Raw genomic sequence first — 18,134 nt, 5'->3', positions numbered from 1 at the left:
CTGCGTCGAGCGTTTCAGATTCCCTTACGAAAGAGCAGATCGCTCGCCTGGAAAGCCACCGCCGAGAACAGAAGCTACAGCTCCGCCGCTGCTTTCTTTTTTTTTTTTTTTTTTTTTACGTTTTACAGATTTGCTTTTGGAAAAAAGCCGTGAAAGCTACACTTGCGCGGTTTGTGCAGGCGAGTTTTACGGCAAGGAAGACATAGTATACGTGGCTTACATTGACGTGAGATCAGCCGCCATTGCTCCATACATTCTCCTGCAGCCTACATTTGGCACCATTCAATTTGTTTTAGATTGGATGGTGCCAAACGTATGCCACAGAAGCGAGACACGGGAACATGATACGGAGCAATGGCACCAAATTAAGTAAACGGTGTTAACGTTTTAATTAGTGAATATAGAGGTATGGTTCCAATTAGAAACTTGCTCAGCGTCATCAAAAGCCACTAAATGAACTCTTTCTTTAGAAAGATATAACGCAGTATTTTATAGCGTTCCGTAGAAACACCTCATCTGGACGAGTTCCTATGTTCCGGTTTCTTATCAGAGCACATATCTGCGCCCGTGGTCCTGCTCCCCAGTGGCTGAGACGCGCAACAGGCGTGCGTCCTACCTCCCTCTATCCTACGAGGGAGGCGAGGCGGTGGCTTTGCGGCGGAACCACTGGGGAGTAGGACCGCGGGCGCAAAGACTCGCTACGATAAAAAAACAACCTAAAAACCCGTCCAAATTTAGTCTTCTCTTTTCTAACGTTGTAAAATGCAGTTCGTCTTTTATCTTCACAAAAAAAGAGTTGATCTAGTGGTTTTCGATGATGCTAAGCAAGATTAATTCAAACCATGTCTATTTTCAATTAAAAAGTTAACTGTAACCTTCACATATATATATATATATATATATATATATATATATATATATATATATATATATATATATATATATATATATATATCTGTAAAACCTAAAAACAGAGCACCCATTATACTCCTCTCACAAATGTCCGCCCTAAAGGCACAGGAGCGTGAGCCTAGCTCAGCAGATTGTTTTTGTTTGCACAAGAACTCGAGCATATGAGACACTTTCCTATGCCACACGCTCGAGCCCATGTCTGTCTGCACTGCAAATGTTTGCGAGATGGAGTAGAGCTCGCCAACCCCAAAGTGCCTCTTTGACTCCCAAAGGATCCGCAAACCTCCCTTTGTAAATCCTCTGAAGATAGCCTCGGTGTAGCCACCACAGCTTCAGAGGAGACCTGCAGGCAAATGTGCTGTGCTAAAGCATCACCGTCAGGCCAACCAGAAAGGACACAAAAGAAAGGAAGAAAGGCAGAGCTTCGCCAACATCAATACTTCTTTAATTTATAACTTCAAACACACATCGCTGCCAGTGTACACTACTGGCACCAAAGTCCCCAGTCTGCAGTTGTCATATATATCATACATTCTCACAAGTGTGCACACACTTTGAACGCCAACACGCACAATTTCCACGTTCCGAGTGCACTGCGCAACACTCGTTACATTGCGAAAGAGTAAGTAGAGGCATCTGCACATTGGGAAATTGGGGGGGGGACAGGGTCACGTCTCCGCTACAGCTAGGGCCGAGAGAGAATCACGGTAATTACCGATGCTAAAACTTTGCCGTACACGCTTCTATGCGCCCGAGAGAGAAATGTTGCACTTTTGTCTTGAGTGCGATTACTGCGCCTCTCGTCTCTTAATGGCGTGGCGTCAGGAGAGTACGCAATAGTTCTGAATCGGCAGAGCTGGGCTTGCCGACGGGGTCGAGAGTGCCGCAACAGAAAGGGGAGCGGAAAACCAACCTGTGGCATCGCCGGCTTCTCATGCCTGCATGACGGCTGCCGACACCCTCGACGAGCAAGCCAGGCTCCGCAGTGTGTCAACGAAACCACAGGTAACGAAAGCACCGGAGACTAAGTGGAACCATTAGATGTGCGCTACGCAGCGAAGACAGTTGCTATGAACAACACGGAGGAATTCGGTAACAAACGCAGCTCAAACAACCGAACCAGTTTGGTGTAGTTAAGCAAATCATGCATCCTCGCTTCCACAATCTAAACAAGAGAAGGAAAAAAAAAAGTAATACTAAATGCTACATTACAAAGGGCGAGCAACTAACGTAAACAGGGCTAATCTCAAAGTTCCATTGCGGAAAGAAGAAGGTCGTCGTCAACTGTCGACCACTTCGCCAAGCCCCGGGACCTCGGAAATCCTTCCTACCTTCCAAACCATATCACTCTGAGTCAGACGATCAGCAAAACAAGCCACGCCTTCTCGATTCCTTCCTTCAATGAACATTTTGCACAAATAAATTAGCCCTTTAAAAGAATTCATTACAATGCAGATATAAAAATGTACGGAAGGGCACACAAAAACATCTGCCCATGCTTTTCTAAACAAAACAAGAAAAAAAAAAACATGAAACAAAAACCAAGCATCCTCAATCGAGTTCCAAAAAAATGTGTTGAAGCCTGTTGTCAGAGTCACCTTGTGACAGGCCTGTTTTATAGGCCAACTCACCACTCAAAATAAATTTATTACAAAAAAAAAAAAGACCATTGCAAATAAGGTGGAAAACACCTTTCTGAATGTTAACACAAAAAAATGGCTATGTCATAATAAACCAAAAACCAGCAACCACAAAAAAAAAAAATGCTGCAATAAAAAAAAAAGACAACCAAAGAGGTGGCGAATGCAATCACAGTAATTACAAACGTACACAATCAAAAAGTAATGAAGGAAGGGAGGAGGGGGAGGAGATGAGGCCAGGACTAGCAGGACTCTGGACGTCCCGTCGTCGTCGCCCGCTCGACAGACGACGCGTCCGGAGAAGGTCGCGGGGGGATGAAAACCGGAGCGTCTGTCTCCCCCGCACCCCGTCTGCTGCTGCTCCTTGGAATGCTCTTCCGGATCCTGCGGCTGGTTGCGATGCGGTCGTCACGCCGCCCTCCACCCCCAGTTGGACCACATGTTTGCCTCCACTTGGCCCACTAGTTCAGTCTCATGTGCTTGTGTCTTTGTTTGGTGGGAGGGGGAGCGGGGGAAAGGGGGGGGCTCAGTAGGGCCATTGCGAGGAGGACACCTGCTGGGGCCTGTCGGGGATTCTGGGAGGGACAGACGGCACCGGGCGCCTGTGGGGGACACGGAAACGGAAAGAGGAAAACGAAAACCAAGAAAACCAGTTAGCAAACCAAGGTGAGAAAGGTAACCCTACTACCGCTCGTTAGCTGCAGATGGGGGCTCGACGGTTGCGTCGATGCAAGAAAATGCGTTGCAACAAACCCAGGGGAAGCTTGTGAAACGATTCCCATATATGCATCGTAGCATCTAACAAAAGATACGACAGGCAATGCAGGTCAAAATGCAACTTGAAATCTCAAAAACTAAAAAAAATGTCTTCTAACTACACAATGTTTGAGAAAAAAACAGATGGTGCACGAGTATAAAGCAAAATCACCAGGCTGAAATGAACACAAACACATCCTGCAAACAGCTGTGGCGTGGTATGAATTATGGGAGAAAGAAATTAAATTTATGAATATTGCTTTTCAGTTCTACAAAGGTATGGTCTCGTGAACAGGGCTGTTGTTTTATGTGAGTATGCTTCAATATTGTGAGTTTGAGTGAAGAGATAACAGATCCAATGAAACAACAGTTGGAGTTTACGAGTGAGAAAAAGCAAGAGGGTCAAAATCCATCAAGCTTGCTCTTTGTGGTACAGCTTGAGACTATTTCAAAAGCATAGTTTGGAGGAATTCAAACACCTACAAAACAAGTTGCTCTTTTTTATATATATACTTATATCTGCCCACATTAACACCAGAACAAAAATCTGAACAAACAAGAACCATAATTTGATCAATATAATAGACAGCTCTTTTCCTTGATTCTCACAAGTAAGGTTCAGAATATCTCCTGCAACAGTGAAGTTCTAGGCACGACATTCTAGAACAGTGTACTACTGCAGCATTGAAGCGCGATAACATGAGTGGTAACTGGCACACGTATCTCGAGTCTGCATAATTGCTGCCTACCCCCACAGGACCGTGTTGGCAAGAGCAGTCAAGTGCACTGGCCTGACCAACATTCAACGAGGAAAACAGTGAGCAGGTCATACAGTCACAGAACATTTAAATGGGACCCCTACTAGCACTGCTTTTGCACCACACAGCAACACCAACAGGCAGTTAAACGTTCGTCGGCCTTTCAACCCGATCATTCAACGAGAAGTTGTCCACTGGGCTGGAAGGCTAAAGCCACAAAGCTGAAATGTTGCTGTGCACCGCCAATTCATGGGCCATCTTTCAATAAGCCTTCTTAGATTTGCACATCCCTCCAGACTATTTAGGAAGCTTGATTAAGGCAAACAAGATGGCCACAGCATTAGCAATCCATAACAGCACATGACATCATGGTGGTTGACATGTTCACTTCGCATGTGCGGACCTTCTTTCACGGCGAATTCCCAAGCAAAACCGGCCTTGGAGTGTGAAGCAACATTGACCACGAGAAAAGCAAAAGAGATGACAAGCACCAAACGCGAAGTCCCAAGCACTTTCCTGCCCTTGCCATCGGGGCCCTGCATGAAGGCACTGCCTATGTACATAGAGCCACAAAAAGGTATGCGCACCACACACTTCTACTTTGGTGTTACACATCACAAACAGGTTACAGTTTTCGTGAGCGCCGAAAGAGACATGAGGTTTTGACAGCCAATGCTCCACGATACAGGGGGGCGCAAAGACGGGGATGGTGGGAAAGTGAACGTAGGCCGACCAACGCGATCAGAGGCTGACTCACTGCGGAAAAAAAACAATTCTGCCAGGCGACACACCGAGAAGCGTACACCAGAAGGGATACGAGTTGGATCAGTTGTTGCGTCTCGCGCTGACCTGCTGCCGCTACATGCTTCAGCTAGAGGGGGAGAGGGAGACCAAAAACGGTGAAAGGGAGAAAGCGGGCACACAAAGTGTGCCGCCACCCTCCGTTCTGAAGCATACATGCGCCGAAGGGAGATCGTCAACGACGACGGCAACACGAAGGGGGTCCGTGGGCGACGAAGGATGATTGTCTGCCGGAAGCGCAACATGCCGAAGCGGCGTTGCTTCTCTCGCCGGGAAGACTGACCACCCGAACGCAAGCGGTTGTGGGCACTGATTCTAACAATCTAAAGACCAGACATTGGTCGCTAAATGGTCTTTGTGCTACGAGGCAACCCCAAGCTGGATCTGCGCAAGGGCAGTGGGAGATTGGAGTGACTGTACTTCACCTCGCCATAGTGTTGGTGCCAGCGAAGGTTACGAGCGCGAGCAAGTGACTTTCAATCGCCGATTCCGCTTCATGAGCATTCATGTAGCCAAATCACATTTAAAAGAAAGGAGATCGTGCTTGCGTCCTTAGCGGGAGCCCACACTGCGATGAGACGGAGTATAAATTTAAAGAGTCCATTTCAAGGGATGCCCACAAATCGCACCTGGGGGTTTTCTTGTCCTCCCCTATGACTCCACTCTAATGGCACAGTTACTAAGCAGGCATAATAGACAGCCTTCTGGCCAGTTACTGACCTTCCTTCAATACACAAAAAAAAAAAAAAAAAAAAGAAAAGAAAAAACTTTGAAGCATGAATCTATAAATGAGCCAGCCGTCAGCCTCCAGAAATAATTCCCCCAGAAAAGCGGCGAACAGGAAGGGTCGTTTGCCACGTCTTCCCGAAAGGAAAGCAAGGTGTTCCAACATGAAAGCGAGAAAATGGCTGCGAGCAATCGCCTTTTCTTTTTCTTATGGCAAACTTCCAAACCAGAAACAGTGCCACAGAACCGTTCCAAACCTGGAACAGGAAGTTCTACCTCCAGCGATGAATGGCCAGCAACCAGAAACAACTAGCAGCACTCTTGTAACAAGGTCCGGAACAACTGTAAGTATTCTCAAATCTATGTATGCGGCTGCCAGACCGACTGGCAATTCGCGATCAGAAGAGGTGTGAACTTTGCTTCATTGCACTGCTTCGACTGGAAACGATGGCTCTATGGGAGTGCTGTCAAGAGAGCGGGACAGTAGCACTCAACACGCTGAGAGACTGCCTATACCAAGTTCGCTGCATCATGAGTAAGTGGTGGACTCCATAGCGTTTGGGTGCATTTTAACTTGCACATAGGTAGTCATGGGAATAATTTCAGCACCAATTAAATTAGTACTTTTTCCGATTACTTCTAGGTAGTTCACTGAAAACCAGCTTCAATGAATGTCCTACAGGTAGTTCATGAATCACTGGAGAGAAATTCAGTCATGGCACAATGAAACTAGGACTATACACAGAGCCACTGCAGTGAATGTAGTGAGGGTGCAGACAGTTTTTTCAAACTTGGAACCCAATCTGCAGTGCCCAGGTCCGACCTCCGACATGCAGAACGGTCACCGATGCAATGCGAATGTTGGCTCCTGCTACTCCATTGGTGTTACGAGTACTACCTCACACCTACGACACTAACTTCTGGAGGTTTTTTTTCTAAAAAACAGAAAGATGAACAACTGATTCCGGAATATCCATGGTGAATTTTAGAGGATTTCCACTGCAGATTTAACTTTTAGCTGAGGCAAAACGAACTGATGAACACAAACAGCACAGTGTTTTTCATGCCACGGTATACCGCAGGTAAAGATTTTCAAGAAGCTGCCACCTCGCCCCAGATGAGAATTCAGCAACATCGATGCCCCCCCGCAGACGACTCAGACTCCCAACGACTATATTTTGGACTTGATAGCCAGATGACTGAACGACACAGCTGTTATTGAACTACAACTATCACAAGCATGCCACAACAAGAGACTTTGCTTTGCTCCCCTCAGAGAAAATAAATATCCTTCTTTGTCAGTATGCTTTCAAACTTCACTGTACACCAGAACGGTGGTACCTGGAAGACAGCTGGTTCTTATCGCTTTGGAGATATATGGGCCTGCCGACATATGCTGCATTGCCAAAAAAGAAAAGGCTAGCAAAACTGACACAGTACCAACTGATCACAACACCAGCTGGCCAAAGGTGAATGGATTGTAGAACAAATTCATACTTAACTGTATCCATTAACTAATCTGGAAATAAAAATTTAGTAAGGCTAGGATCAATCATGGTGAACATAGAAAAACCAATGAAATGCCTGATGAATCACACTAATGCAACAAATGAACAGTCTAGAACAAACCCAGAGACTTCAGAAATGACAAAAAAATGTTTAACTTTCAGAAACCCAGATAATGTGTCTTGAAATATCGAGTACACAGCTTATAAACAGTTTCCTGAAAAAGAATTGATCCCAGAATGCTGTAGTGGACGTACGGCATCCATAATCGCCAACATGGCTGAAGGATTAACTGAAGTTGCACCACAAGTGCAAGCTGGGCTTTGTCGGTAGGAATTCTGTGAGGTGTCAGTTCTGTCGACAACACAATGCTGTAGCATTCGGGATAAAGGAACCAAACTGCTTCACTTTTCCTAACCATTGCCAAAACCCACATATGCAAATTTTACCACTGATGCTGAAGCATATACGAGTTAAGATGAGAAAAAATTACTTTAAAGAACCTAAACCCTAATTCAAAGACAATAGCCAGTTTAAAAAACAATTTCAGACCAGCACGACTTACAGAGAAGCCCAGTAACAACCAAAGTATTCGAGCTTGGAAATGAAAATCTTGAGCCATCGAGTTCGGAAAACCTGCAAGACGCCAAACCAAGACAAACTGGTGGTAGTCGACAACTTCTGTCTGTGTTACGGTTGCACCTTCAAGTCGACACCAATGTTCCTTCAATTACTGCAACACGACTCCAAAACATCCACCTCCTCAGTGTAGTTCTGACAATAGTCTGAATGGCAGTAGCTGAGAAAGATGTAACTCTCTGTGATCTGTCACAGCAGACAATTACACCACAGGAAGCTAAATGTGCAAGCCCAAACAAAAACCCCTTTAAAGCAGCCTATCCCAAGGACCACTGCTACCCCTCCAGTTCCCCCAATAGACGCTTCAACCACCATACACTAGTCTATCTCAAATATAAGTGCACTGCCGCCAACTGTCGCAGAAACCACATTCCAAATAAGTAAACCCTTTCCGAAAAAATTTCCTTACTACCTTGGCAAAAAAAATCTACTTTTACAAAGAGAGGAATGCTGAACAAGCCTGCTACTCAGATCTTCAGAAGTGCACCCAGCTATTATCCACCAGCACATGCTGCAACGAAGAACAGAAAGAAAATTACCAACTTAAAATTCTTTGACACAGTGAATGCAATCAAATGGCTGCCAGCTGTTCCTACAGTAAGAAAGAAGCAGCACATGCAGGACAAAAGCAAAGAACAGACTATACAGGAGGATGCATTCCATATTTCTTTCTAAGCAAACGAGTCATCTAGAGTAAAGAAAATTAAAAAAAAAATATGGAGTGTTAAAAATTCTGTTTAGATTCATAAAGGACATGACATTACAATGCTGAGGCAGTGTCCAAAGTTCACCGCAAAGCATGAATGGGCAGTGGAGTGTGAAAGGGATGCAAGGAATCGAGCTTGATTCAGTCTAAAGCAAAGCACAAGACTAACAGACAATCCAAATGGGACTATGGAGCGAAAAAAACAAGTGTCCCATTGCACTAGAGAGTATTCAGACGACTAGAACTCAAAGCAGAGGATATGAAAGATCATTTCCCCTAGGGCACTGTGGGGGGTAAAGTGGCTACCATAAAGTTTCAGGGTGATGGACACAGGCAAAGAAGTGAATGGGAAGGTACCAAGATTACAACCGAGTACAAGCTAGAAGCAAGCACTTCTATCCCCTCTGCACAAACCGAGAAGCTGTACTGTGACAGGGGGGGTATACACACAACTGAACTACAAAGAAGTGCACAATGGATGGGACAAAGGAATACCCAAACCCCATCAGTGGGACAATAAAGGGCGTTAAGCGCCACCCGGTACCCAGTCCACCTTATCAACACGCCTAGGAAAGGAATGACTGAAGCGACAGAGAAGGATGGAGGTTCTATTGCCCTGCCTTGTTTCGCATGGGTTGAGATTACGAAGGTGGAAAACAGGCCACGAAAATCACTAACCCTCTTTGAACAGTCGACAATCCCCACTCGCGTGCAAGCGTACTAATATGATATTTGTAAACATAAACTTGTACCTTTCCAAGAATACTCATGAAGCATATGTGCAGGGCAATATTCATTAACTTTAGTGTGAAGCTTACAAGTAACGCTTGTCACAGTAGCGAAAAGGCTAATAGGGCATACAAAGACTAGGCTGCTCTTTTCAGCGGGAATTATGGCAGTGCATACTGTGTACACACGCATTCAAACCACTTTGAAAAAGTTAGACCAAATAATACTTAATTCCTGGCTTCCACAGTGCAAGGAAGACCCGAATGGTACGACCTAACCTCCCACTGAAAAGGCCATAAAAAATAAAGCCCTATCCGATTTCAACTTCTTCAAACCAAATTGAAACCTTCCCCCATTATGATTTTCCGAATAGGACGACATTCTGCAGTTTACTACACTTCATCTCAACCCCATGGTGAACCAGTGCCAAGGCTGTGGGCTGCCAAGCCCAATCACGAGACACAGTGCATTCTTTCAACGCCTTCATCGCTGCACGCCTTGGAACACCAATAAGCTTATCGGGGCAATATACGACGCGGTTTCTAACCAGCTCGTGATTGGACCAGGACACCCATAGCCTTGGCTGTGGTCCATCGTAGGGCCAGACAGAGTACAGCTTGCGTAGCAAGCAGGGTGCGAACGAGAAAGCCGCCGCCGCCACCGACATAAAGCGAGCGGGACATCGATGGCGGGGCAAGGATAGTGCGGGGGGTGTCAGGAGGAAGGGTGGGCGTGGCCGCTGGCCACCCTGGAGCAGACGGAGCAGCAGGTGCAGCAGCCGGGACAGCGCCCGACAGTGGCCAGGTTGCCGTGGCCCAGGGTGCGCGCCGAGGTGGAGCACGTGGAGCAGTTGGGGGCAAAGCAGGCCGACACATGGGCCTCCGCCATGGCGTCGAAGCCGTTCACTTGTTGATGGGCATGCCGAAGGCGTCCAGCATGCTGTCCATAGCCGCCTGCGCCACGCGCGGCGGCACGCTGGGCAACGAGCCACGCCTGGTGTTTTTCCCCGCCGGGCGGCCGAAGGCGGTGGAGTGCGGTGTGAGGGCGGAAGAGACAGAGGAGAGAGAGGGGGAGGCACAGAAGAAGGTGGTGCAGGAACGGAATAGTGAGTTACGAAGATGGAAGTGCGAGATGGGGGAGAAAAAAAAAAAAGAAAGAAGGCGATGGTGGCGTTGGAGCGAGTGGCGGGACGGTGAAGTGGGAACAGGGGGAAGAAAAGGGAGGAAGGCATCAGTGCATGACAGAAAGAGGAAGAAGCGCAAGGGCAAAACGAAGCGCCAGAAAAAAATAATAAAAAAGCGGCGCGAATTAAGTTGAGGCAATGATTTGGGGGAGGAATAAGGGCGCAGGAAAATGTGGCACACAAAAAACGAAACAATCGATTTTAGATGCCCGAGCATGAGAGCAGAAAATAGGGGAGAATTACGAGAAAAAATTAAGTAGCACAAAAGGGAACCGCAAGGAAAGGATAATAGCAAGGAGAATTGAAGGAGCAAAAAAATGTGAGACAAGGACGCCGACAGGAAGAAGCCGGCGTCACGGGATAGCGAACAATAGGAGAGGTAGGCAGGGACAGGAAGAAGAGAAAGAGTGGAACCACGACCGGGAGTTAGTGGCATCTGTCTGGCAAACGTGCCAGAAGTATGCAACAGACCTCCCCCGAAGGGCTACTCTAAGGTTGTGCACCGCAAAAGTTGCTAGTATAGCACAAATATAAAGGCTTTACATGCTAAACGTTTCTAAGCACACATCCCAGGAACAAGATACCCAGTACAACAGGTAACAGACTGAAAACATAGCTTGGGAGCCGTTTCCTAGAGGCCAATTTGCAAACATAAAGACTGCCACATCACCAACCCTCAGCACCGTTGAAAAGCATATTAGAAAACGGCTTATGGAAACAGTTTCCCGTCTCAGGACAGAGCTTCCATATTCAATATAATCGAGGAATTTGTGGAAATGACAGAAAAAAGCAAAATCCCCCTGTAAGGAAGTTCTGCACAGCTTCCCTACTAACCAATGCATCCAAGCTTTCCCAACACTATGGCCATAAATTGTGAAGACAAATAACCCGGTAAAAAGAATTAGGAGCTAAAAAAGATAAGCACACACGGGTAAAATAGATAAAACTTGAAACAAAGACAATCTAAAATGTTATGAACCTACAAAATAACCTTCATATGTGTACAATTGAAAATCAACATATTACACATTGCAATGCTAAGTAAAATTGTTGCACTATATATTATACATAGAACTAAAGATGTATTGCATCCCAACTGTTTGGCATATCAGGGAACCATTGAGTACAACCAAACAAAAGGTACAAGAGGAAGCCCCCTTACCGAAACCTCTAAAACTACCCGTTACATGCCACCTAGGAAGACCCACATCGAGCTAACAGCAGGGCTGAAGCAGACTTCATGGCACATGTCTTGAAAATCGCCTTTCAAAAGTTTTTTATTGTTTGGAGAAGAGTGTTTGTAAAACTAAAACTGAATCACCAAATAAACAGATCTCTAACCACTCAATGTTTCGTCAACTTCGGCAGTCCTCGTCATCTTTGAAACATAAAGAGCAACCTCACCATTGACACACAGTCATCAAACCATATTTCTGAAAGCGAGTGCCTCTCTTTCGGACAGGTCCTCAATAAACCTTTTTCCGAAAGTTAGTAACTAAAAACACCAAATTTCTGCTTTAATGTCAGTGATAAAACAACACAATAGACTAAACCGTGTGCCCTTGACCTTTAAACCAATTTGACAGAGTTAGATCATTGCTGTCTCCTCTACACTCTCATAGAAATTAAGCTCTCCTAGTGGAGATAAAACTATTGAGTCCTACTCACACAGTACAGTTAGAGTATGTCTGACTATGCAATGAGGGCTCACGTTGAGTTATGACTGCGAGTCCCCAAGATGTCCGTGCTCCGTACGAAGCGTAGTAATTAATTCAAAGGATAATTCTGCAAGTGACAGAGACAGCACTGAAGTCCTGTAGACTCACTCATGCCACAATGTAACCTAAGAAATTGTAGACTAATACAGTAATCCCTCGTTATAACGAAGTCATTGGGAGGGCAAAAAAATTAGATATAAGTGGTAATTCGATAAAAGCGATAGAACCAAAAAAGCAGCGTCAGCAGTCCTGAAGCTGGATGGGAACACTGAGGAACACTCCGAGTGTGTTTATTTAATCAACCACACCTTGGTTATGAACAACAAGCAGCTGCTTCACCGAGTAAAAAAATAAGAATTAAGTGGAGTTTGCCGACAATTTAATCCAAGCATCAGTTCTCCTCGAGCTCCTCCAGGCATCGCAAGAACACTGTCACCGCCGCTGCACTCCACTTTGTTTCGAAGCAGTCGTAAGACGTTCAGCGTATCCATGGTTGTCGGCATTTCCCGAGGTGCTTCGCCGACGTCGCTTCGTGTTTACCCTGGCCGCACGCAAGGTCTACAATCGCAGCATCCGTGATAGAAGCAACAACGAGAATGTTTGCATCGACAAGCTCGAACAAATCAAACTTATCCTCGGTGGCTTCGCCGACATGTTTGCATATACTCCTCTAGAGATTGTTGCAGTTCTGGTAATCGTGCACTGGCTTGGCAAGCATGCTCGCTAGAGAAAATCAGACGTGCGCAAAGCAGTCGGCAATCTCTCATCTTCGGGTTGTGGGTGCGCTTTCTCTTGCATGAGGAACTTCTCAAACCTCTCCCGTATGCCTTGCTTGTACTGCAAAATGGTGGACAGTGTCAAACAGTCGATGCCGGAATGTTGAATTCTTTGGCGATTTCGAACTTGGGACCGGCCACTTTTCTCAAACTCGCAGACCTAAGCGACTTTTGGTAAACACTCCCACTCTCCCATACGACACGTGTGCGTGTGTACCCCGCAAAAGCGTGTGTTGGGGGCTTCCAAAGGAATGATCTCCTCCACACTCCTCCGGGCTCCATCGCTCCTTTGATCCAATTCCGACAGAAGTTAGACGATGTCGGCCGCGGGTGTTATGAGTAGCATCAAAACGTGGATGTAGCTCCCGCTGCTTCCTGCCTGTGTCGGCACACCGTCATCAGAAGCGGCGCTCTGCGCGCTCTGCCCAGAGTCACCTTCGTTTTCTTGTTTGCCATATTCTCAGTTTGCCGTTTGCCCCGGTGAAGAGGAAGGGAACGCAAGGGTCTCCATGCGGCTCCGTGTAGACTTGCATGCTTTCAGCACCGCGACCTTTGCGGTGCATCCGGTTCAAAATACGTGCATTTCGGATAGGATCATGTTGACTTCAATAAAAGCGGTAATTCGGAAAAAGTGATTTCACTATAACGAGGGATTACTGTACTATTATCTGAAGGCCCATCTAAACTATGCCATTAGAGCGTAGGGTTTGGGCTCTGAATGTTTTGGAAAGGTGGACTTTTGAAAAAGAGTCTACCTTTGGTTGTGCCCATCTTAAAACACCAAGTGAGGTTGAAACTGACGATGCCTAAACAGAGAAATGTGTCCCCAAAGTTGTCCTTGGGTGTGCCCAAAACCTCTCCCAAATCCAAACTACTTCCTGTGTCCACGGGCAGCAGAGCAAAACAAGGGGAAGCAGAGAGGAAGGGAGGACTCACGAAGGAACAAGGGGTGCCTGGAAAGCGGCACTGATAGGCCTGGGTGGGGCTGCCGGGGGGGGACGCTGGCCCCCCGACGCCGCCTCTGGTCGCGATGGGATCACTGGGGCTGGCCGGCTGGCCGCCGCTGGGACTGGGGGGGGTGCCCGGGAAGATCCCACATTCCTCCGGGGACCCCCCGGGGAGGGAGGGGCCGGCCTGCACAGAAAACAAGTGCCGTCTTAACGCTCCGACGACATTCAACTCTCATTGAGTATGCACCCAGCGGACCACAGTCCTCCACGTGGTCGTTTACTACATCATTCGCCATAATTTCCCGTTTCAGGCTGGCCTTCAGTAAACACTTCCGAGTGAATGAATTAATGGGCAGATTGGTATTTAGCGAAAACCAGCCCCGCACTTGTTATTTAAATGCAAAACGTCTGGAGATGCCGCTGCTGTTGTCATCTGCTGATAAACAGGGTGCCACATGGCAAGTTCACTCTCTGTTGAAGACACACTCAGAACACTGCAGTAGAACAATAGCTACATTTGACTCACTTTTCATAAAACGCTTAGGGTTAATATTTTTCAAACTTGTCAAGAAAGCCTCCCGATAGCCTTATGGTGCAGCCGACATTTCAGTAAAGCCCTAGACCCACTCGAGCGACAAAGAGCACCAACCGACACTGACCAACCTCGAGTGGGTGCCGTGTGTATGGGAAGGTATAATTGGCCGGCTCGCAGTCCCTGGTGCTTACTTCATGAGCTCCATGAGAAACTAAGCTTGGCGAAGATACCTTCGAACGCATGCTGCACACGCTTGAGGTTGGTCGGCAACGGTTGTTGCTGCTTGTCGCTAGAGTGGGACTAGGGCACGAGACTTCGCTGCCGCCCTGAGGCTACTGAAGGTCCCTCTTCATGTTTCTTCTACCACCTTCGTGCTTCGTTTGACACTCAGCAAAGCTGAGCACTTGCCACTGCCATTAAGCACCCTCGTAGTCTAGATTGAGTTGTCCCGACCCCAACTGTGACTCCTGAGGACCGTACGCCAGTGGCCCAACCGCGAAAGCCGAGAAGGAAGGCTAACCGTGGGGAGTCCGGGGGCTGCATCTTGAGCCAGTCGTCCTTGACGGGAGGGGGCGTCGGCTGGTACGAGGTCTGCATCGACACGTCCCCGATGATGCGCAGGGCCTCCTTGCAGGCGTGGTACATGCGCAGCATCTCGTCCCGCTTCTGGGCCTCCTCGGGGCTCTCCTCCATCAGCTGCGTCTGGTCCCCCGAGGCGTACAGGGCCGCCAGCAGCTCTGAGTAGATGAACTCCTTTGTGTCGTTGATGGTCAGGTGCATGATGATCTTGGGGACCAGGTCGCGGAAGGTCTTGGTGATGATGCGCATGTAGGAGTCCACCAGGTTGCGGATGGTCTCCACCTGCCGCTCCAGCTGCGGATCCATCGAGGAGCCGCTGCCCTCCGACCCGCTACCGTCGGAACCCCCTTCTCCGTCCCCGGCCGCACTCTGGGCCCGCTCCGGGTACACCCCCGCCCGGAGAAAGGACGCCTTCCACGAGTCTACCTCTTCCTGGCTCTCGCAAGACAGCTCCAACTGCTTGTAGTCCTTGTATACATTCCTTCTGTTAAAAAAAAAGCCACGCATGTACCGCTGGTTAACTCCTGTCCTCCTCTTGATGCAAAACTGCATTCCAACAAAAGCTAACACGGGGGGTGTCGGTAGCCGAGCGTGCTAACATGGCGGAACTCTGAGCACGTAGAGCGAAAGTTTGCGCTGCAAAACCCGTGCATCCTGGCCGCAATCCCCACCGCCCTGTTCGTTTTGATCTGGACGAGCATTATACCAGAAAACAGTCGTAAATCACTACCGGCCACTTTTCTCGTCTACAACAGACACCAGACGCCCGTTGGGGCCGACTAACTTCCCGCCGTTTATGTATACATGCAACGCAATCACTTTTAAGCTAATGCAGATTTTGGGAACACCATGCAAAGCAAGGCGTGCTGCGGCGCAGTCACTGGTGGCCGAGCTGGCCGCCCGTCAAACACTCGTGCCAAGTGACCCACAATGCAAAGACTGGTTCCCGCACTCGTGTTTGAGTGCAACCAAGCACGTCGCTCACCCTTCTGATCTCTCGCAGAGAGAAGAACTGGCGCCATCTATCGGGTGGCCCCGGAACATTTGCATTTTGTGTACATTTCCTATTTGTTTCTTTCTGCGTCGTTCTTTCGTTGTGGGCTCTAAACTCTTGACAATGTTGCGAGTAACCATTTCCCAGTACTATGCACATTTGATCTCGCTAATACTGCAAAACCTTCCGTCTAGTTATGCGCGGTTCTGGGGCAACCTGATAGGCGGCACCAGCGTCGTCTTTGTGCTTTTGCTCGTCGTAAGCAATCACATGGAAGCACAACTCACTCGTGGTCACACTCAAGCCCAAGTGCGCAAACCGGCCTTTAGGAGTCATTACAAACGACGCTCTCCCGTGTAATCTCCGTGTTGTCGCAAAAAGGAGGAGGAGAGGACGGCGGGGTGATCTATGAAAAGATCCGGCGCCACTTGCCAGGAATGGGAGTGTCGCAGATGAAAAAGGATCGACAAGCGTAAAACTGAACATAACGGTTTAATCGACGAACTTGTACCAGAAACAAAAGAAAGAATGAGCGTCGACGAAGCAGCAGCAAGGGTCGAGGTGTCGGCAAGACAGCCAACTAGAGCAAGTGTCCAAGTGAGTCGGCAAGGCCACTCTGGGCTCCTTATCAACTACTCAGTATCTCGAACATTCGATCTAGAATGCTCAAGCACTGAACACTCAAAAGGCTGACTCGGCGAACATTCCAATCGAGCGTCAAATCATTTGGGGTAGGAGTAAACAAGAATCCTCCAGAAGCATGAAGAATCGTTCCCCTCGGCGATGCATGCAGCAATACGGCAATTGGATCCCTAGGCTAAAAATACAGCTGCAATATTTTTTTTTTCTGCCACACTAACAACTATTTTTTTCATCACAGACCACATTGTATGCATTGCCATGTCACCGGTAACTCAATCCGTCAATCTGTTAGTCACCTCCCTTTGCTTCCATTGAATGTCCTCCGATCCGGCCCATCAGCATCGCACTGCTTGTCTCAGCATGACATCAGTCAACCCTTCATTGGCAAGTGTATAGCACGCACCTACATCGACACCCATCTGTTGCCCATTCCAAGGTGCCAACTGGTCGCCCGCCCCATCGCCTGTTCCTTCGATCGTCCCATCAAGCGACCGGTCACTTCCATCGGGCAGCCGTTCCCTAAACCCTCGCTACATTTTCACGCATGGAATAAATTATGTCGAGTTAGGAAAAAATGTGGCACTGTGGTGCAAAAAAGCCATTGCTAGAAGTGAGAAAGAGAGCCGATAGGCAAGAGCAAAACTAACCTCTGGTCTGGATTGAACAGGGCAAAGGTGTTCCGTCGAGACATGAAGCCAGCCTCAATGTCTTTGATCTTGAGGCCGTCCAGAGGAAGCATATACTTTTTGTCCTTCTCCTAAAAAGGCCCAGGAGAACCAGAAGGTGAGAACGGCACGGCGTGAGGCCAACAAAGCAACTTTACAGATTATTGCCACGAGAAAATATGCTCGCAATTGTTCTCGGGATTATGAATTGAAAGTATGAAGCAGAAAAAATGGACAGGGAACTTGCCTCCTCATCCTTGTACCATGAGATAGACTCAGATGTGAGCACGAACCAGTAGTCTCTTGAGCCACCTTTCATGATGCCCAGGTTGTGGATGCACATCCACCCCTTGCGAATCACCTGTTCAGTTGGTGCACACCAGGGAGAATAGGGTAGACAGAGACCTCCTTTTTAAGAATGTTCTACGAGGTTTCTTCATTGCATTTGTAGCTTGCAATTCTCTGCACTGTTCAACAAAGTTATGCTTGCTGTCAGGAACTAGAAACACTGACGTAAACGAGCCTCCATTAATACTGTTCTTTGTTGCAACTTCTCCACCACTGCAATCTATTGTACAAACATTGAATACTACCTCTTTTCTGAGCGAATTAAAGCTTTTGTTCTAGGCAAGTACGGACAGCCAAGAACAGTTTGCAATTCGAGACAAGCATACTCTCCACTGCAACATTGCCTCAATTGTCCAAGTACGTTAAGCCCAGCTGGTGATTTACATGCGTGAACCATTCCCGTTCTTACGAATCAATAGCCAGCAGTTTTGGGACACGGTGCAATGATTCGTGCAGTGCAAGCTGAACAGCCCTTCTCTTCTAGGTGACTACAGGCAAAGTCAACAGAAGAAACCTTGCATCCCCATTCAACATCTTGCTTTCACGACACAATCATGTTCCCGATTCACAT

The 18,134-nt window shown here is 47.5% G+C and overlaps 1 protein-coding gene across 7 annotated transcripts in view; it reads right to left on the bottom strand.

Moving 5' to 3' along the window:
* Nucleotides 1-1,335: 1,335 nt before the first annotated feature.
* LOC8050678 (dynamin-1) overlaps nt 1,336-18,134 on the bottom strand; it is a 44,688-nt gene continuing 27,889 nt past the window's right edge. For 4 of the 7 annotated variants that reach the window (XM_042292308.1, XM_040207452.3, XM_029991184.4 and 1 more), the window contains 5 exons: nt 17,463-17,576; nt 17,198-17,307; nt 14,856-15,398; nt 13,787-13,984; nt 1,336-3,154 (listed from right to left, as the gene is read on the bottom strand). In XM_042292308.1, the coding sequence (XP_042148242.1) occupies nt 3,079-3,154; nt 13,787-13,984; nt 14,856-15,398; nt 17,198-17,307; nt 17,463-17,576 (1,041 nt within the window). In that variant the 3' untranslated portion in view covers nt 1,336-3,078. Of the gene's footprint in view, nt 3,155-9,075; nt 10,167-13,786; nt 13,985-14,855; nt 15,399-17,197; nt 17,308-17,462; nt 17,577-18,134 lie in introns of those variants that run through there. The other 3 variants (XM_040499855.2, XM_040499856.2, XM_040499857.2) reach the window with 1 other exon arrangement.

The sequence above is a fragment of the Ixodes scapularis genome, unplaced genomic scaffold (assembly GCF_016920785.2).
Source record: "Ixodes scapularis isolate PalLabHiFi unplaced genomic scaffold, ASM1692078v2 PGA_scaffold3__209_contigs__length_174095766, whole genome shotgun sequence".
In the NCBI taxonomy this organism is placed as follows: domain Eukaryota; kingdom Metazoa; phylum Arthropoda; class Arachnida; order Ixodida; family Ixodidae; genus Ixodes; species Ixodes scapularis.
Note: the sequence above shows the minus strand (reverse complement) of the source record. Positions and strands in the feature narration are given on the sequence as shown.